General features: G+C 33.0%; 4 protein-coding genes across 4 annotated transcripts; all 4 read left to right on the top strand.

Moving 5' to 3' along the window:
- The first annotated feature begins 4,693 nt into the window (after positions 1 to 4,693).
- LOC100251303 (probable xyloglucan endotransglucosylase/hydrolase protein 23) lies at positions 4,694 to 6,059 on the top strand. The gene is made up of 3 exons (XM_002274516.4): positions 4,694 to 5,115; positions 5,215 to 5,408; positions 5,504 to 6,059. Exons 1-3 carry the CDS (start codon positions 4,831 to 4,833, stop codon positions 5,913 to 5,915), a joined length of 891 nt encoding a protein of 296 aa, XP_002274552.1. The 5' UTR covers positions 4,694 to 4,830; the 3' UTR covers positions 5,916 to 6,059.
- Positions 6,060 to 8,426: 2,367 nt separating this feature from the next.
- On the top strand, positions 8,427 to 9,790 carry LOC100246166 (xyloglucan endotransglucosylase protein 1). The gene is made up of 3 exons (XM_002274565.4): positions 8,427 to 8,808; positions 8,915 to 9,108; positions 9,204 to 9,790. The coding sequence occupies exons 1-3, from the start codon at positions 8,521 to 8,523 to the stop codon at positions 9,613 to 9,615; spliced, it is 894 nt and encodes a 297-aa protein (XP_002274601.1). The 5' UTR covers positions 8,427 to 8,520; the 3' UTR covers positions 9,616 to 9,790.
- A 1,838-nt stretch (positions 9,791 to 11,628) lies between these two features.
- On the top strand, positions 11,629 to 12,945 carry LOC100241056 (xyloglucan endotransglucosylase protein 7). Its single transcript, XM_002274822.5, has 3 exons — positions 11,629 to 11,981; positions 12,079 to 12,272; positions 12,369 to 12,945. Exons 1-3 carry the CDS (start codon positions 11,697 to 11,699, stop codon positions 12,778 to 12,780), a joined length of 891 nt encoding a protein of 296 aa, XP_002274858.1. The 5' UTR covers positions 11,629 to 11,696; the 3' UTR covers positions 12,781 to 12,945.
- Positions 12,946 to 19,810: 6,865 nt separating this feature from the next.
- LOC100263324 (probable xyloglucan endotransglucosylase/hydrolase protein 23-like) lies at positions 19,811 to 21,103 on the top strand. Its single transcript, XM_002274791.5, has 3 exons — positions 19,811 to 20,160; positions 20,259 to 20,452; positions 20,548 to 21,103. Exons 1-3 carry the CDS (start codon positions 19,876 to 19,878, stop codon positions 20,957 to 20,959), a joined length of 891 nt encoding a protein of 296 aa, XP_002274827.1. The 5' UTR covers positions 19,811 to 19,875; the 3' UTR covers positions 20,960 to 21,103.
- The last annotated feature ends 235 nt before the right edge of the window (positions 21,104 to 21,338 follow it).

Raw genomic sequence — 21,338 nt, forward strand, 5'->3', positions numbered from 1 at the left:
CCTCTCGCTCTTGGTAATTTGCAGCAATTAACATCACAAAACTTTTCATTTATATCTATAATCCTGTTGATCATAGAATTTTGTAATTGGTAATTTCAAGAAAATACAAACAAGTTATAATTTTTATTTTTATTTCTACAAGGGAAATTCACTTAATTTTAAATAAACATTAAAAACTCTTATTTAAATTGATATTTTAAAAGATAAATCTCTTTTCTAAATTCCATATGAGTCTTCACCCATATTTTATGGTTTAATAGAAACATTTTAATTTTCAAAAGCTTAATATATATATAAAAATAAGAGCAATTTCTCTTAGAAATTATGTTATATTTGATTAAATATTTATGATAACAAACTTGTATTTTTACAATTATAATTTTTAATTAAAAAAATAATTCAATTAGAACAAAAAATTTATAATATTGTTCGATTGTGAAGTTCAAATCAATTTTATTATATTTTGCTCAAGATGTCAAGTGTCGAGATATTCAGTCAGTTTTGTTGTGCTTTGTGAAAAAAAAAATTATGTATTAATTAATGAGTTTATCCCTATTATATATTTAAGGTTTTATTTTTTAAAAGTATAGTCATAATTAAAAAGTATTTTCAAAAGTTTGATCGTTATAACTATTTTTTTGGTTCTGAATAATAGATTATTGAATATTTAAGAACCAAGTTTTTTTTTTTTCTTGCTGGCGTATGGTGTGATTAAGAAATATCCCAAATATAAAAATATAGGAAAAGTGGGATATTTTGGGTGTCGGGGACTCTTGGCACCAAACTCTGAAAGGACTATCATCACCATTATTTTTGTATTATAATTATTATTTAGAGTAATGATTGAAAGAAACAACACTATGAAAAAAGAAATGGGAGAAAGTCATAATACCAAGACAGATACATTAAAAGGGAGCAAGAAAATGTGCCCAAAACCAGCTAGCAATCCTTGACAGTAGTGCAGGACATATGGCTGGTGAAGGAGACAGGCTGACAGCAGAGGTTTAGTTATAAATGTTGTCCTTGCATGATGATATTAAATAATTGTATCATTACAAAGTCTCATTGTCAGACTTTTATATCCACAAGTTTTCTTCTCAACAAAACTAAGAAAATTTCTCAACCACTTGACATATATTCTTTCATTATTTATTGTAGACTGACCTTATAAAATATAGCTTTAGGCTATGTTAGGTCCCGAAAAGTATAAAAAAATAAAAAATAAAAAATATAAGAAAAATGATTTTCTTTGTCCTATAAAAAAATATAAAAAAAAAATTAAATATAATTAAAACTAATTAAAAATTTATGTATTTTTAAATTATTTAATCTTTATATTGATGAGTTAAAATAAATAAAATGAGTTTAAAGTAACAAAAAAAATAATTGATCAACTTTTAATCTATTTTTTTATTTTCCTTCACTTTTTATTTCCTTCTACTTTTCCTTTATATTTTCTTTTCCTCGCATTTTCCCTCAAATTTTCCAGGAACCAAACATAGCCTTACAGAATTTTTTTTTTTTAAAAAAGGGAAAAAGAAAAGAAAAAAGTTCAAATTTTCTACACATTTAAGGTGATTAATGACTTATAAAAGAATAGTTTCAAAAATAGATTTTATAGTTTTTAGAATAAAAGTCTATTAGAGGATTTGGAATGGTGTTAACATATTTCTTGTGTTTTCAATTTTTTTTTTAAAATAATTTTTATCTTTAAAGTCTTTTTTCATATTTATATAATTATTTTTTAAAACAATTCTAACAAATAAGTGAAAATAATTGAGATACGTTATTAAAAAATAATTTTTTTTAATTTTTTTTTTTAAAGTTCAGATTTTCCACACATTTAAGGTGACTGGTGACTTATAAAAAGTTGATGCTATTTAGAAACATTTTTAGAAATGATTATAAAAGAATAGTTTTTAAAAACAAATGTGATATTTCTTTAGAATAAATTAAAGTCCATTTAAGGATCTAGAATGTTCTCAACATATTTTTTGTATTTTCAAATATTTTTTTAAAAAAATACTTTTTATTTTTAATCATTTTTCATATTCATATAATTATTTTTTAAAATAGTTCTAACAAATAAGTGAAAACAATTTAAACCAATTGAAGTACATTATCAAAAATAATTTATTTTAAGAACAATTCTCCGAAAATGTAGTTTGAAAACAATTAATAACCAAACATATTTTCCTTTTCTTTTTCTCAAAAATAAAAATTGTTCTTGAGAACAATTGCCCAATATAGTCTTAGGTTTGATAGCTTTTAGTTTAAAAAGTGTTTCTAAAAAAAAAAAATTAACTATTTAAAAAAATTTAGAAAATACTTTTAAAAACTTAAAAAATCATTTTTACGGTTGGAAAATTACTTATAATTTCTAAAGAAATACTTAGAGTCTGTTTTGTAGTAATTTTAGGAAAGTTTTTAATTTTTCTAACACTTTAAATTTTTTGTTATTTAAATATTAAAAATGTTATAAATGTTTCCTAAAATTACTCTCAAACACACTCTTAGAGTCCATTTAACAGTGATTATAGGAAACGTATCTAACTTTTTTAAAGATAAAAATTTTCATATATTAAAAATGCTAAAAATACTTCTTAAAACCACTACCAAACGCACTCTTAATAGATGATTCTTCTAAAAATACTTTAAAAAAAAAAAAAAAAAAGGGAAGAAGAAGAAGAAGAAAACACTTCCACTAAAAAATGCATAAACAATAACAAATACACTTAAAAAGTTGTTCAATGTTGGTCTTGAAATTCATTGCCTCAAGCTAGCATTAAGAGAATTAAGTAACTGGGTTGGGCTTTGCTCGGGGCAACCTCTCATGGCCCAATTAAGTTTTCAGGCTGGACCAAAGTAGGAAGCCCGGGCCAAGCTCAACCTTGGCGTGTAAGTACCTCGAGCATAAATCTAGATGTAGAGTTAGGCTTAGATTGGGTTAGTGAAATTTATACAAAAAATATATAAAAATAAAATAAAATCGGCCTAGCGAATTACATAACTTGGATTGACCACATTGGAACTACTTCGGTTGAGTTCCTTACCAATGTGATTAATACAAATTCAATGACTAAGATTTGATTTTGCTCAATCCAACGGGTGAAAAAAAAATGGAAAAATGGAAAAATGGAGGATAGAGGTTGATAGAATTAAAAAATAAATAAAATTGAAGGAGACTTTTCCTTGACCTAACCCAAATAAGGAAAGCGCAAGTGGAGGGCTAAAAATGTTCAAAATGTTTTCTTAAATTATTATCAAACAAATGATAGTATTTTTATCTAAAGTATTTTCAGTAAAATTATTTTTTTTAAAGCATTTTTGAAAAAATCATTTATCTAGTATTTTTTTAGGAGACATTATAAATATTTTTTCAATATTTTTAAAAGTGTTTCCAAATTTGTTAAACACCTTTTTTTTTTGTGCCTAAAAATCCTTTCTTATATTAAAAATGTTTTCTAAAAATACTATCAAACAGAACTCTTAATAAATACTTCCTCTAAAAATCAATTATTTGTTGTATAGCAAATTATTAAAAATACTACCAAAGAAAGATTCTTTTCTTTAGATTACAACACTAACTATTTCTTTATAAAACCTTTTTTTATATAGAAATGCTATTGATAAAAATATTATAGTTTGAAAGCACTTTTATTAAAATCACTTCGAGTACATAAGCTATGTTTTCAAAAATATGAAGAGGTCTTTTTCCCTTAATAGCATTTTTAGTGGATTAAAAGCATATCTTTAGTGATTAATTTGAGAATGATAAAAAAATATTATTTTTTAAGACATTTAAAAATAATATTTTAGTTGAAGAGTGCATTTACCAATAATTCTAAAAAATGTTTTTAATTTTTTTATCTTTCAAGTATTAGAAACATTAGAAACCTTTTAAGCATTTACTAAAGTCACTATCAAAAATATTTGAAGAAATTTAGAAACAATTTTAGGTCAAAATATGTTGGTGGGAAGGTAACTATTTTTGAATTCATTTCAAATATCCCAAATTAGAAAATTAGCTTTGAGTGAGATTTTTGGAAAAATTCTAATTATTTATCATCTATTAACCATTTAATCTAATAGAAATGCCAATTTAGCAATATTTTGGCAAAATAATACTTAAAAAAGAGTCCTTAAAAAGTTTTTGCAAATAATTACTAATTATTTTTAGGAATAAATTCCATTTAATAATTCAAATACAAAGAATAATTATTTTAATTCATTCTTATAAAGATATTATACATTTAAAAAACAATTGAAAATCCCTTAAATTTATATATATATATATATATATATATATATATATATTTTTTTTTTTTTTAAATTCTCAAATCCATTTTGGATCAAAAATTTTAAGTGAAAAACTAATGTCGGTTGAAAATTTTTGGAAGACCTAAAATTCCTAATAACTGATATCTCGGGAATAGAATATCAAAGAAGCGTCTGAGAAGTAGATGAAAAAAACATTTGTGAGCAACGCGGTTTCAAGGAGTTTGATTCGCTTTTGTTTTGTCACTCAATGGGGGTGGTGGCTTTAGGTATGGGCAATGAATGGTGTTTGGGAAATGGGAAAGTGGGTCTACACTTTTCTCTTTCAAATTCGTGCAAAATCCGCTTGAAAATGAACTGGGTTTTGCTATTTGATGACCCCTCTTCTTTACTTACATTAGGAGTCCATCTGTATACAGCTGCTGACTGAAGCTTCCTCATCTCCTTCCAATTCCCCCAGAACTTCTACTATAAAACCCCACATACCCACGCTATTCTCTTCACTTCCATACTCGAGCTGTTTTTCATTTCTCATCTCTATATTCGCATTCAATGGCTTCTCCTTCTACTTCAAATCTTTCACCAAAGTTGCTCTTGCTCTCTCTTCTGTTTGGTTCCTTTGTGGTTGCTTCTGTTGGTAACTTGTACCAAGATTTGGATATCACTTGGGGTGATGGCAGAGCCAAGATCCTCGACAATGGACAGCTTCTTACTCTCTCCCTTGACAAAGCCTCTGGCTCTGGCTTCCAGTCCCAGGATGAATATCTGTTTGGGAAGATTGATATGCAGCTGAAGCTTGTGCCTGGTAACTCTGCTGGCACAGTCACTGCCTACTATGTAAAGCCTCCTCTTTACCAAGCGTTTTTCCATTAAATGCTTTCTTGGTTTCATCTTCTTCTGACTCACAAATCAATATCCTGATTTCTGTAATTGCAGCTATCTTCACAAGGGCCTACCCATGATGAGATAGATTTTGAATTCTTGGGGAATCTCAGTGGGGATCCATACATTCTTCACACTAATGTGTTCAGCCAAGGCAAGGGAAACAGAGAGCAGCAGTTCTACCTCTGGTTCGACCCTACTGCCGATTTCCACACATATTCTGTTCTCTGGAATCCTCAGCGCATTATGTAAGTATTATTATCCTGATCTCCAAAACTGCAATCTGGTTTATGTTTTTTGGGTTTTGGCATTGATTTGCTCATCCGGGGTATCTCTGTTTCAGCTTCTCTGTGGATGGCACCCCCATCAGAGAGTTCAAGAACTCAGAGTCCATAGGTGTTCCATACCCCAAGAACCAGCCCATGAGGATATACTCCAGTCTCTGGAATGCTGATGACTGGGCAACAAGAGGTGGGCTGGTGAAGACAGACTGGAGCCTAGCCCCCTTCACAGCCTCCTACAGGAACTTCAATGCCAATGCATGTGTTTGGTCCTCTGGATCATCTTCTTGCAGTTCAAACTCTCCATCTTCTACCTCCACCAATGGTGGATGGTACTCACAGGAGCTTGATTCCACAAGCCAAGAGAGAATGAAATGGGTGCAGAAGAACTACATGATCTACAATTACTGCACAGACACAAAGCGATTCCCACAAGGCCTTCCTCTTGAATGCACTGCCACTACCACGTCCTAGAAAGAACCGAATCTAAGTCCATTCAATCAATTCTATTCTTTCATTCTTTATCATTATAGTTGCTGTTACAGCAGCAGAAACATCATACTGTTTACATTGTAATATATGAGCCAATTCGGATAATAAAAGATTCTTTATGAATGACATGCACTGTTCTTCGAGCCTCAATTTGGATGTCAGAAACCACTAGAGAAAGAAAAGGGCATTGTCGAAAATAACTGAAGAGATTAACCATTGTCAATATAATTTTTAGCTTTTTTTCAATTTGTTTTCCCTGTTCTTTAACTTATGAGACACAGATGGGGCCTCGAACCAAATTTAAGGAGTAAATAATTTTGATTTCCTTCCTTTAAATTGCAAACAGCAAGAAAGTACAGTTAAAACCACAAACCAAGCACTGAGTCACATAAAAGCTCCAAGCATGATGAAGGGGGCAAACAGACACGTGAAAAATCACCAATCCATGAACCCAAAAACAGTCCCATGCCCTATGAGTTATCTATTGTTATTTTCTGTCCTGCCTCCTTTGCTTGTGGAAGTCAGCAAGCCTCTTTATGGTGCTGGTGATATGTAGATTGGGTGTGGACTCATCTTAACATTGTAAATGTGTTTTAAAGTTGGGAATGATCTTTAGCCTCAGAAAGAACAAATATCTATTCATTGGGATTGGATTGTTATAAATGATATTAAAATCGATCTCTAACCCCTCACGTGAGAATTTGTATAGTCCCGCAAAAGATGTACGTCTATTTTGCCCCACAATTCTATGAAACACAACAACGACGTTATGTCTATATGAGGGGTGGATAATTGTGATATCTTATATCGGATGAGGAGGAAATTTTTCTGGAGCTATATAAATGTATTAACTCCTCTTAATCTTATAAAAACATTTTAAAGCTGTCAGGATCTTTTGAGTCTAGAGCGGACAATATCGTTTAACATACGAGTCTGATCCTCTTCTTATGACAGATAAATTGATTATTAGTTACTTCTATTACAATAGATAATACATGAATACTAAGCCACCTCTGATTTTTGTTTTATGTTTTTGTTTAAAGTTTCTCCCCTGTTCACATTAGGTAAGCTCTACTGTATGTGAGTAGGTAACTGGATCTTACTATGGGTGTTGAACAGGCAGTGATGGAGTCTTGGGCAGGTGCTGCTTGTCTTTCTCTTGTTGTTTTGACATTTAGGATCTTTATACTTGGAAAAAGTGGATGACAGTGGGTGGAGTTATCTATATAGGAAGCTCTTGTCTAGCACATTTTTACACTAACACGCTCTTTTAAAGTTTGGTTCTGGTAAAAAGAAATGACTTCAATCAATTAATCAGCATCCACCAATCATGACATATTCTTATTGAGATGATATTACAGAGAAGTGAATACATTGTAATGTGGTGTCTGGTGAAGATGCTCTAATTTTTCAAATAATTCAGTGAGTAGGAAGAGAATGATCATTCTTTGAATATAACACTTTATTAAACATATGCAGCAAAAGATGCAAGAGAGAGGACTTAGATTTTGTTAGCACAAGGGACTTCAAAGGAGGAGAACTTGCGTTCTCTTTGGTCGGAAGAAGCTATTTATAGAGTTTTTCCTTGGGTTTCTAATGAAATTTCTTACTTATTCAGATCTCTTTCATTTTAGTAGGATTGGCAACTTTATAAACCTTGGAACTATGATCTTTGACTATTCTTGTTCTTGCAGTAGTTTTTTTTCTCTGATATATGTTTTTGTAGTCAAGCCATCATGTTGGTGATTTTACTGGCCTCCAGAAAAAATGAATACTTTGAGATGCCCAAAGTGGGGATTGTTAAATCTTCTGCACCTCCATCTGGCATTTTTGTTTTTTTTTCTGTACTCTTAATTCAGTGCAAATAATAAGAAATAAACTGCATATGAGAATCACCTGCCTTTTTCGGGCTGTAACTCGGCTTGTGCTATCAGTGTTTATTTGTTGTCTGATTGATGCACTTGCAGCTACCAACTGGCAGTGATGATGGCTTGGGCAGGTGCTATTTGTCTTTCTCTCCCCTGTTTTTTGGCATTTAGGATCCTTCACACTAGGAAAAATGTCTAGGGAAGCTGTAGTCCAGCACATTTTTACACTGAAATGCCCTTTTGTGGTCTGGAACTTAAGCCACAAGCTTTACTACAGTAAAAAGAAAATGATTGGAATCAAGTAATGATCAAACCAATTGATCAGGACAACTTTTTGTTAAGCTGTTAACAACTTTGATATGCTGAAAAGGATTCCAAACCTGGTTGGGGGACGCGGCAGAAGTTAAAAGCAATGATATTTGCTCAGTACTTTTCCATTGGAATACCGTGTGATTGTGATGATTTTAAAAATATCAGGAGGAAGTCGGTTGTGGTTGTATTGTGAGTACTGATGAAGGAGGCCCGTTTGCAAATGGGTTACCACTGCCACCTGTATACAACTCATTTTTTGGCTCTCCAACTTTGAACCTTCCCAGAATTAACACACCCCTCTCTCTCCTCCCTTAGTATAAATGTCGGCTGAGAAATCAATTTCAATTCACTGAAATCAAACATCTTCTCTTCAAACACCTCTTACCAACCATACAGCACATCCCTCAATGGCACCCATCTATTCTTCTTCTTCAGCTGTTTCTACGGCCCTGCTAATCTCTGTAGTGGTAAGCTTCTTAATGGCTGCCTCAGCAGGTAACTTCTACCAAGACTTTGGCATCACTTGGGGGGATGGGCGTGCTAAGATACTCGACAATGGAGAGTTTCTCACTCTTTCCCTTGACAAGACCTCTGGATCTGGTTTCCAGTCCAAGAATGAGTATTTGTTTGGGAAGATTGACATGCAGCTCAAACTTGTTCCTGGAAACTCTGCTGGCACCGTCACTGCCTACTATGTAAGCCCGCCTTTCATATTACTTGTTGCACATCATCCTCCATTTGATGATCATTTGTTCTCCAGATTAATATGTAGTTCTCATTCATGTATGTGTGGATTTGCAGTTATCTTCACAAGGGCCAACCCATGATGAAATCGACTTTGAATTCCTGGGGAACCTCAGTGGGGATCCATATATCCTTCACACTAATGTGTTCAGCCAAGGCAAGGGAAATAGAGAGCAGCAGTTCTACCTGTGGTTTGACCCAACTGCCGATTTTCACACCTATTCCATTCTCTGGAATCCCCAGCGCATTATGTAAGTACTATTATCCAAATCTTCAAAACTGCAATCTGGTTTATGTTTTTTGCGTTTTCATATTGATTTACTCGTCTGGGGTATCTCTGTTTCAGCTTCTCTGTGGATGGCACCCCCATCAGAGAGTTCAAGAACTCTGAGTCAATTGGTGTTCCATACCTAAAGAATCAGCCCATGAGAATATACTCCAGTCTATGGAATGCTGATGACTGGGCAACAAGAGGTGGGCTCATCAAGACAGACTGGACCCAAGCCCCCTTCACTGCTTCCTATAGGAACTTCAATGCAGATGCCTGCATTTGGTCTTCTGGAGCATCTTCTTGCAGTTCAAATACCCCCACTTCTATCTCCCCCAGTACTGACTGGTACTCACAAGAGCTAGATTCCACAAGCCAAGAGAGAATGAAATGGGTGCAGAAGAATTACATGATCTACAATTACTGCACTGACACAAAGCGATTCCCACAAGGCCTTCCTCCTGAATGCACTGCAACCACCACATCCTAGAAGGAAACTCAACATTAAGGCCATTCAGTTGATGCTTTCTTTGTTGGCTTGTATCATTTTTGTAACTCTATTCTTTCATTTTTTTTTTTTATCATTTAATTGTCATCAAAACAACAGAAGCCTCACATTGTTTACAGTATAATATATGAGGATTTCTGAGTAACTTTTATCATCACTTATTGCTTCAAAGTTCAAATGAAATAGGGTGGGAGATTTGAAACTCAATCTAATGATCATCAGTGCGGTAGAAAAGTGTTCTCGTCCGTGCCAATCTCTGTAATGGTTAGCTTCATAATGGCTGCCTCTGCAGGTAACTTCTACCAAGCTTTGACATCACTTGGGGAGATAGGCTTGCCAATATACTCATCAATGGGGAGCTTCTTACTCTTCCCTAGACTTCATGAAAATTTCAGCATTCTTTAACAAAGAAGTCTTGTAATCTAATCATATTGAGAAGTGACAGTGACACGATTCAATTCGCAGTGGCGTTTGTTATTTTAACTTAGGTAAGCAAGTCGTTTTAAAATTTAAGATAAAAGTTAAAAAAAATAAAATACTTTTTTCTTTCAAATAAAGTTGTTTTAAAAAATAATAATAATTCAAAAAAACCAAACCGTTTTAAAAATACTAAACCCTCTAAACATTTTTTTTAAGACTTAATTTTTAGTATCCTAATTTTAAAAAAAAAAAAAATTGGTTTTAAATATATAAGGTAAATTTATTCTTTTATACAAAATGTTCTTTTTATATAGAATTTATTTTTATTTTTTTTAAAAAAAAAAGGTGTATCCAAACAAATATTAAAAGTATAATAATTTTAAAAACTATTTAAAATTTTGAGTTACTACCTCAAATTTAAAACAAAAAAATTAAAGTGATTCTTAGTATATTGTAATCAATACTTTTTATATAAGATGTTTTACTTCTATATAGAAATCAAAAAGTGAAATCCAAATGATGATTGGTATATGTTTAGATAGTTTTTTTTTATAAGATAAAAATAATTATTATTATTTTGTACAAAAAAAAAAAAAAAGATTTATATTGTATCTTTAAAGTCACTTCAAAAGTTTTAAAATTTGAGATGGTAAAAAAAAAATTATAACTCAATTTTTTTTAAATATTTTTAAAATCATTATATTTTCAATAAAAATATCTAAAAATTATGGCATTTTATATAAATATTACTATTATTTTTTATTCAAAAATATAAAATAAGAAATGTATTAGATAGACACTAGTATTAAATATTATTTAGACTTAAATTAAACTACAATCTATTAAATCCACTGTAATCATTATTGAAAAGTAACTTAATTACATTTGGAATTAACTTCATCGTATCCGTAGGTCCATCGTATAATTTGGTCATTATTGGAAAGTAATATACTCATGTATGAAAGTAAGTTGATCATATTTAGGAGATGAATTGGTTATCCATATGAATTTAATTATTAAAACTGAAGATATCATACCTCTACCACCCTACAATGCACAATGTAGACAAAGGTCCATCAATATTACACATTAAGCCCCAAAGCCCAATATAGAAATGAGTCAAATGACAGATAGATACTTCAAAACTTGAACCAAAAAGTGTGAAGTAGTTATTTTCAACACTAGAGATACATTTCCAAAAATCATAAGTTTATCTCAATGACAAACATAGTTTTCAAGTAAATTAAAGAAATTAACTTTCACAAGCTTAAGAATACAATTAAATCAACTAGGTGGGGGTGGTTGGTTCAAACTTCAGGGACGGTGGTGGCTCTAGGTATGGATAATAATTGGTGTTTTGGTAGAAGGGAAAGTGGTTTGGCCCTTCTGTTTCTTTTTTCAAGTGCATGCATAGACCGTGTCAAAATGAAAGTGGGTTGCGCTTGTGCCATCAGATGACAGCTATTGCCTTCACATATTGAGCTCAACTGTGAACAGCTGCTGACTCATCCTTCCTTCTCTCCTTCCAGGCTTCCGCTTTTCCCCCTCACCATCTATACTATAAAACCCCACGTACCCACACCGTTCTCCTCACTTCCACACTCCAAACTTCTCCCCATTTCCCATCCCTATATTCACATTCAATGGCTTCTCCCTCTACTTCGAATCTGTCACCAAAGTTGCTCTTGATGTCTCTTCTGCTTGGTTCCTTTGTGGTTGCTTCTGTTGGTAACTTGTACCAAGATTTTGATCTCACTTGGGGTGATGGCAGAGCCAAGATCCTCAACAATGGACAGCTTCTTACTCTCTCCCTTGACAAAGCCTCTGGCTCTGGCTTCCAGTCCAAGAATGAGTATCTGTTTGGGAAGATTGATATGCAGCTGAAGCTTGTGCCTGGAAACTCTGCTGGCACTGTCACTGCCTACTATGTAAGCCTCCTCTTTACCAAGTGTTTTTGCATCAAATGCTTTCTTGGTTTTATCTTCTTCTGACTCACAAACCAATACCTGCTTTGTGTAATTGCAGCTATCTTCACAAGGGCCTACCCATGATGAGATAGATTTTGAATTCTTGGGGAATCTCAGTGGTGATCCATACATTCTTCACACTAATGTGTTCAGCCAAGGAAAGGGAAACAGAGAACAGCAGTTCTACCTCTGGTTTGACCCCACTGCTGATTTCCACACCTATTCCATCCTCTGGAATCCCCAGCGGATTATGTAAGCACTATAGTAATTAATCTTCAAAATTGCAATCTGGTTTACGTTTTTCGGGTTTTTGTATTGATTTACTCATCTGGGGTATCTCTGTTTCAGCTTCTCTGTGGATGGCACCCCCATTAGAGAGTTCAAGAACTCTGAGTCCATTGGTGTTCCATTCCCAAAGAACCAGCCCATGAGGATATACTCCAGTCTCTGGAATGCAGATGACTGGGCAACAAGAGGTGGTCTTGTGAAGACAGACTGGAGCCAAGCACCTTTCACAGCCTCCTACAGGAACTTCAATGCCAATGCTTGTGTTTGGTCCTCTGGATCATCTTCTTGCAGTTCAACCTCTCCATCTTCTACATCCACCAATAGTGGATGGTACTCACAAGAACTAGATTCCACAAGCCAAGAGAGAATGAAATGGGTGCAGAAGAACTACATGATCTACAATTACTGCACAGACACAAAGAGATTCCCACAGGGCCTTTCCCCTGAATGCACTGCCACCACCACATCCTAGAGGAAACTCAACCTTAAAGGCCATTCAGTTAGATAGTTTGCCTCTGTAGGTTTCCTCAGTTCTGTTCTTTCATTCTTTATCATTTTAGTCGGTATCACCACAGCTCATTGTTTACATTGAAATATATGAGATGAATAAAAAATCCTTTTAGCCCTTTTTCTGTTTCTTCTCCTTGTTCTTTAACTTCTGACAGATACAGATTGGGCCTTATACCAAATTTAAAGAGTAAATAATCTTAATTTCTTTCCACTTTAATCACAAACAGCAAGAAACTTCAGTTAAGAGTCACCAAAACTATGTACTGAGTCACACAAGAAGCTCCATGCATGATGAAGGCGGCACACAGACAAATGTAAAATCGCCCCCAAATCCATGAACCCTATAAAATAATATTTTTCAAACTAAGAGAAATTATTACCTTAATGGCATGGTTGATTTATTCATAAATGAATAATTTATTAATTTATTGATAAATAAATAATTATCAATTAATAAAGAATATTATATTCGTATTATATAGTTCTTGTACATATGACTTATTAATCTAAAAATAATAGATATAATAAAAAGTTAATATATAGAAACTTAAGAAACCTGAAAAAATAAAAAATGGTTATTAATTATAAAAGATAGCGGGACTCTGAAAAGAAAAAAATGTAGTATCAAAACTTAAAAATTTATTTGATAATAATTTTAAGTAACACATTTAATTTTAAAAGCATTTTTTTTAAAAAAAGAAATAAAAAAGACATTTCACAAGATTTGGAAAACACTTTTAAAAATTAATAAAAAAAGGTTTTCAACAAAAACACTTTTGAAGAGAAACAATGTCAAATTCACTTTTAATTGCTAAAACATAAATATTATTCATAAATTTTTTTAAACTCTTATATATTTCTAAAATAATATTATTATCTTTTATATTTAATAAAGTTATTAATTTAGTACACAGCTCGAGGCGTTATCGAGCCTTTACCGTGTCTCCGATGTTCACATTGGGTAAGCTCTTCGATATGTTGTTGGCTGGCAAGGAGATGAGCAGGTGACTGGATCTTGCCAGTGGTGTTCAACTTGCAATTACAAATTTACAACTGGCCATGATGATGGCTTGGGCAGGTGCTACTTATCTTTCTCACCCTGTTTTGGCATTTAGGATCTTTAGACTTGGAAAAAAGTGGATGACAGTGGGTGGTGGAGTGATGTATGTAGGAAGCTCTGGTCCAGCACATTTTTACACTAGAGCCCTCTTTTGAGGTTTGGTTCTGGTAAAAGGAAAATGATTTGAATCAAGTAACCATCATCATCAACTAATCATGACAAGTTTTTTTTTTTGAACTGTTTGATATATTGGAAAGGGACAAAACCAGGTTGGGGAAGCAGGTAGACGAGGCAGAAGTAAGATCTATGATACTTCCTGAGTAGTTTTATATTGCAAAACCGTGTGGTTCTGATGATTTAAAAAGTATTAGTTGGGAGGAGGAAGCCCATTTGTAGATATGGTTGCCACTGCCATCTGTATACAACTTATTCTTTGGTCTCCCACTTTGAACCTTCCTGCAGCACCCTCTCAAGCTCACTAGATCTCTCCCACCAAGTATAAATTGGAGTTGGAAGAGATCAATTTCAAGTCACTAACATCAAACTTCTTCTCTTCAAACACCTCTTAGCAACTATATAGCATATCCCTCAATGGCACCCATCTATTCCTCTTGTTCAACTGTGACAACAACCCTGCTCATCTCTGTATCTCTACATTGATCATAGGATATATGTATGAATTCTGCATGTTTTATTGCAGATAAATGAGTGGTTATTCAGAGGGCAGTGCATTGTAATGGCAGCCTCCAAATCATCTTAGTTCATTCAAAACATTGAGCAGTTTATTATAACATCCTTTCTAGTGCAGGATTACCAGCTAGAGAGAAGAGTTCTTGATACTGATATATGTAGTACAGCTCTAATAGAAGTTGTTCTAAACCTTCAAGGTTTAAATGAAGGTGGCTTCCTAATCTTAGTTGCTTGCTCGAAGCTATATGCAATCTCGATCATATTGTCACTAGTTTTATGGGGCATCCCAGGTTGGTGTAAAAAGTTGACAAAAGCTACCATGAAAAAAGATATTATTTATTGTAATTTTTCTCTTCATTTTTTAAGTGATACACCGGGTGATAGTATGACAATTGAAATGAATCACAATAAATTATTCAAATAACAAAAATTATTACATTGTTTGAATTAATTTTTATTTTTATTAATAAAATAATTAAATATTTTATATCGAAGTTATAAATATTTTTTATTTTTAAAAATAAAAAAATTATCTACATACCAATATACAATTTGTATGTATACACAGAAAAATCATTAAAACATTCATAGATAAGGATGAAAATATTGGTTTTTACAAATATATTAGTAATTGGATTTTATGAATATATTAAAAAATATTGATGAAAATTTTAATAAAAGATATCAATAGGACGAAATTAATAAAACCTCATACAAAATGTTGAAAAAAAATTCTAAAAGATAATAGAAGAAACAACAGTAAAGTTATATATATATATATAATTTTTATGATATCAAGTAATATTATATAGAACTCGGAAATATATTTATAGATGAATGTATTCAAAATAAAAGAGAATTATTATATATTATTTTCAAATTTATGTTTCTGTTACTTTCTTAAAGAAATGTTTTGTTGATTTTGAGAATCTCCTTTGATTTTTATAGCCGTTTGTGGTTGATGGCATAGAGATCATAGTAAATAATTACAATTTTCTGACCATTTTTCTGGCCTATTGTTTTGTTTCGTGAAATTGAAAATTTGGTAATAAAAACCTTTTTCCAATTTGTAACACTGAAAACTTGAAGTTGCAAAAAAGGTAAATTCATGGAAGTTTGTGATTGACATGTGATGGTTTAAATTTTAGCCTGTGTGGGCTACAATGGAAATTTCAGTGGCTAAATGTAACTAGTTTCTGCAACATGTTTTTAACACGCTAGGCAAGAAAATTTGTTAATATTTTTTTTCTCAATTTTATTAATCCAAATAGTCTAACCATAGATGGAGAATGAACAATACAAATAGTGGTGTGTATCACTGAATATAGTTAGAGGGAGGGTTGAATGAGACTGATATCTTTTTTACCAATCTACTCTAAGAGTTTAATTTTTGTTTTCCTGAAATTTTTTTATTATTTAACAAATTGATAATCATCTAAAATAAATTGTTAATTTTATTTTTCTTCCATTTTTCCTTTATTTTATTTCGTGGTTAACCAAACAAAAGAAAATGAATTCCTTTTTTTTTTTCCTTTAATTTTTCATGGATAACCAAATAAGTGAAAAAATTTATATTTATTTCCTTAACTTTTTCTTTTTTTCCATTTTTTCTCCCATTTTTCTTTCTCTTGCATTTTCCCGAACCAAACATAGCCTAAAAAAACAGGTTTTCTCATATTTAGTTTTATCATAGAAAAAATATATATATATATATAAGTTAAAACCTCTTTAGGAACTTCTATCTTGACCTTACGCTAAACCAGCCCACCAACCTATCACAGTTGACAATTGGTTGAGCTCTGGCGGTGAGTGGCTTTTGTCAGAAGCCGAGTAGATTTCAATGAAGCTAGCTAGCACCGATCTTTTGGGCTGTTACTGGGTCCAGCATGAGCGTATTTGCTGGGTTGGTGATGCTTTTTCAGGTACAAGTGGAGATGGTGGTAGCTGGGCCAGGTGTGTAATTTGTCCTTGTCTCCCTGTTTGGCCATTTAGGATCCTTTTGACTGAGAAAAAGTAGCTGATACCGACAGGAGTGATCTCTCCAGGAGCTTCTCTTCTAGGAGAAGGCGGACGCGGCAGACAGAAAGAGTCTTGCAATCAATTTCCAGATTTTTCTATTCCAAAACCGCGTGAGTATTGTTGATGCCTTGCGTTCTAGGATACACATAGCTGCCAAGTGGACACGCGCCTTCAATCAAGATTGAGTCCTGACTCAGTCGGCCCTGTAAAAGGTATCCGGATAGGGTGTCCGGACACACCATCCGATGATTTTGTTAGCCATGACATAAGATGAAGATACTAAAAGGAAAGCAGCTTTAAATGTATCAAGAATACTGATGATGGAGGCCCACTTGTAGACGGCGCTACTGTATACAGCTCAGTTTCTGCTCTCCAAATATGAACTTTCCCAGTAGTATCAGCATCATTATAACTAAGAGATTAGAGAGATTGATTTCATTGATTCAGCATAACCAAATTTCTTCACTTTGAACATTTCTTACCAACCATACAACATAGTTTTCAATGGTATCTCCATATTCTTCTTTAGCTTCAGGCCTGCTGATCTCTCTACTGGTCAGCTTCTTAATAGTTGCTTCAACAGGTAACTTGGCATTACTTAGGGGGATGGGCGTGCTCAGATACTCAACAATCATCCCTATTTGATGTGAGATATCAGATGGCATTACTTAAAATGTGTTTACATGATTAAGAGGAACTCACACTTTTACAGTATTAGAAACTTTCTCCCTATCTGATGTGGGATATCACAATCATCCCCATAAAAACACAACGTCCTTGTTGCATCACAAGGGATTACAAGGTCAAACAAACCCTTACATTGAGGTTAAAGATCAACTTGATACCATTTGTAAGACTCGTTCTTAACTATGTAGATTTTATCCTCTCTAAACCCAAAATAACCCTCAATACTTCAAAACGCATCTACATAATTAAGAGAAGTACACATTTACATAGCGTCAAGAGTTTATCTCGTCTACGATGTAGGATATCACAAAGCACCATTCACTGCCTCCTACAAGAACTACAATGTCAATGTTTGTGTTTGGTTCTCTAGATCATCTTCTCACAATTCAACCCCTCCCTTTTCTACTTCCACCAATGGTGCATGGTACTCAAGAGCTAAATTCCACAAGCCAAAAAAGAATGAAATGAAGGCAGAAGAATTACATGATCTACAATTACTGCACGGGCATAAAGCAATTCCCACAAGACCATGCTCCTAAATGCATTGCTGCCACCACATCCTAAAGGAAACTCAACCCTAATAACATTCAGTTGACTCTTTCTTTGCTTGTATCATCTTGATAATTCTATTCTTTCATTCTTTATTGATAATAACAACAATTGAATCAAGAAAAAAAGTGTGATATCTCATTAATTGTTTAAGTTATGAACAGAGGAATTATTTATACAAGGGCAAGCACTAATTCCATAGCAAGATGACATGTTGGTTGAGTGGTTACAACTGAGTAGTAGCTTGTATAACAGTTTGGTAATTAATCAGTTGTTAGTTTAGTCACTGTTAACTATCTAGCATTTATAATCACGATTTTTATAATGTAATTATGAATTATGAAATTTACTTATTCTGAAATATTACCTTTTTTAATAAATGACCAACATAAATAGAAAAGCTTTAGGTTATGTTTGGTTTCCGGAAAATACAAAGTAAAGAAAAAAAATACAAAGGAAAGAAAAAAAATACAAAGGAAAATGATCTTTTCATGTTTGATTGTTCTATGAAAAATATAAAAAAAATCAAATATAATTAAAATTAATTAAAAACTTATGTATTTTTAAATTATTTAATCTTTATATTGATGAGTTAAAATAAATAAAATGAGTTTGAAGTAACAAAAAAAAATAATTTATCAACTTTTAATTAATTTTTTTATTTTCCTTCACTTTTTCTCTCCTTCTACTTTTCTTTTGTATTTTCTTTCCCTTACATTTTTCTTCAAATTTTCTAGGAACCAAACATAGCTTTAGTCTAGGCAAAAACCTTGGATTTGCAATGGCAAAACTTGTGTATTTTATTATTGTTCTATATATACACAAAAGGACGTTACTTTACAAAAAAGAAGAAATACAAGAAGTATAAATTAGGAAAAAGAAGGAATTATGCTCAGAGAAGATTCAATCACAAATAAAGTACACCAAAATCAAAGATGTACAAAAACAAAATATTCGATAATACTCTCCCTCAAGTTGAAGTATGGAGGTACGAACACCCACTTATGAATGAGGGAAGGAAAAACGTTAACTCTTAAAGTCTTGATAAAGACATCGATTAATTGGTCTTTGATTTGAATATATGCAATATGAACTAAATCAACTTTAATTCTTTCGCGTATCACATGACAATCAATTTCGATGTATTTAGTGTGTTCACAAAATGCTAGATTTACAACCATATTGAGCTTAGGTTGTTATTGCAAAACATGATAGTAGGTTGCATATGGGTAATGTGTAGATCATGGAACAATAAAAGAAGTCATTGAATTTCACAAGTTGTAACCATGACACGATATTTCGGCTTTATTAGAGGTGATTCTTTAAAAAATCACTTGTTTATATATCAAAAATCAAAATGGGTGTTATTTGTAAACACTTCTTGCTTTATTCCTAGATTAAATGTAAAAAATACACTTACCTTTAAAAAGTAATGTATTTTAAAAAGTATTTAAAAAAATTGAAATATTAAAAAAAAATTACTACTTCAAATTTTAAGAATTTTAAAAATACATTTTAGAGATATAAAGTAAATTGATAGTTTTATATAAGAATTATTCTATTTTATATAAAAGTTAATATTTATTTCTATTTTAAAAAATAAATAATAAAAAATATATCCAAACAGGCATTAAACAATTATTTTTTTAAAGGTCCGGGATGAACTGTTAATAAAAGTATACAAACAATAACGTTTTAACTAAAAATCACTCTACAACAAACTTTAAATTATGTAAAATTCAGGGTTTGATAAGTTTCCAACTCAGGGTTTAATAATGTGTTTGGTAAAAGGGAAAGTGGATCTGCCCTTTTGTCCGCTTTAAGTGCATTCATAAACCGTGTCAAAATGAAAGTGGGCTCTGCTTGTCCCATTTGATGACAACTATTTTCTTTACATTTTGGAGCCCAGCTGTGCCCAGCTGCTGACTGAACCTTCCTCATCTCCTTCCAATTCCCCCAGAACTTCTACTATAAAACCCCACATACCCACGCTATTCTCTTCACTTCCATACTCAAGCTTCTTTCCATTTCTCGTCTCTGTATTCGCATTCAATGACTTATCCTACTACTTCAAATCTTTCACCAAAGTTGCTCTTGCTCTCTCTTCTGCTTGGTTCCTTTGTGGTTGCTTCTGTTGGTAACTTGTACCAAGATTTTGATATCACTTGGGGTGATGGCAGAGCCAAGATCCTCAACAATGGACAGCTTCTTACTCTCTCTCTTGACAAAGCCTCTGGCTCTGGCTTCCGGTCCAATAATGAGTATCTGTTTGGGAAGATTGATATGCAGCTGAAGCTTGTGCCTGGAAACTCTGCTGGCACTGTCACTGCCTACTATGTAAGCCTCCTCTTTACCAAGCGTTTTTCCATCAAACGCTCTCTTGTTTTCATCTTCTTCTGACTCACAAATCAATATCCTGCTTTGTGTAATTGCAGCTATCGTCACAAGGGCCTACCCATGATGAGATAGATTTTGAATTCTTGGGGAATCTCAGTGGTGATCCATACATTCTTCACACTAATGTGTTCAGCCAAGGCAAGGGAAACAGAGAGCAGCAATTCTACCTCTGGTTCGACCCAACTGCCGATTTCCACACATACTCCGTTCTCTGGAATCCCCAGCGCATTATGTAAGTACTATTATCCTGATCTCCAAACCTGAAATCTGGTTTATGTTTTTCGGGTTTCTGTATTGATTTACTCATCATGGGTATCTCTGTTTCAGCTTCTCTGTGGATGGCACCCCCATCAGAGAGTTCAAAAATTCAGAATCCATTGGTGTTCCATACCCGAAAAACCAGCCCATGAGGATATACTCCAGTCTATGGAATGCAGATGACTGGGCAACAAGGGGTGGGCTTGTCAAGACAGACTGGAGCCAAGCACCCTTCACTGCCTCCTACAGGAACTTCAATGCCAATGCTTGTGTGTGGTCCTCTGGATCATCTTCTTGCAGTTCAACCTCTCCATCTTCTACCTCCACCAATGGTGGATGGTATTCACAGGAGCTAGATTCCACAAGCCAAGAGAGAATGACATGGGTGCAGAAGAATTACATGATCTACAATTACTGCACTGACACAAAGCGATTCCCACAGGGCCTTCCTCCTGAATGCACAGCCACTACCATGTCCTAGAAGGAACCGAACCTAAGCCCATTCAATCAATTCTATTCTTTAATTCTTTATCCTTTTAGTTGCTGTTACAACAGCAGAAACCTCATATTGTTTACATTGTAATATACGAGTCAATGCAGATAATAAAAGATTATTTATGAATGACATGCACTGTTTTTGAACCTCAATTTGGATGTCAAAAACCACTAGAGAAAGAAAGGAAATTGTTGAAAATGACTGAAGAGATGAACCATTGTCAATGCAATTTTTAGCTTTTTTTTTCAATTTGCTTTCCCTGTTCTTTAACTTATGAGACACAGATGGGGCCTTGAACCAAATTTAAGGAGTAAATAGTTTTTATTTCCTTCCTTCTAATTGTAAACAGCAAGAAAGTACAGTT

The sequence above is a fragment of the Vitis vinifera genome, chromosome 11, assembly GCF_030704535.1.
Source record: "Vitis vinifera cultivar Pinot Noir 40024 chromosome 11, ASM3070453v1".
NCBI classification, from domain to species: Eukaryota; Viridiplantae; Streptophyta; class Magnoliopsida; order Vitales; family Vitaceae; genus Vitis; species Vitis vinifera.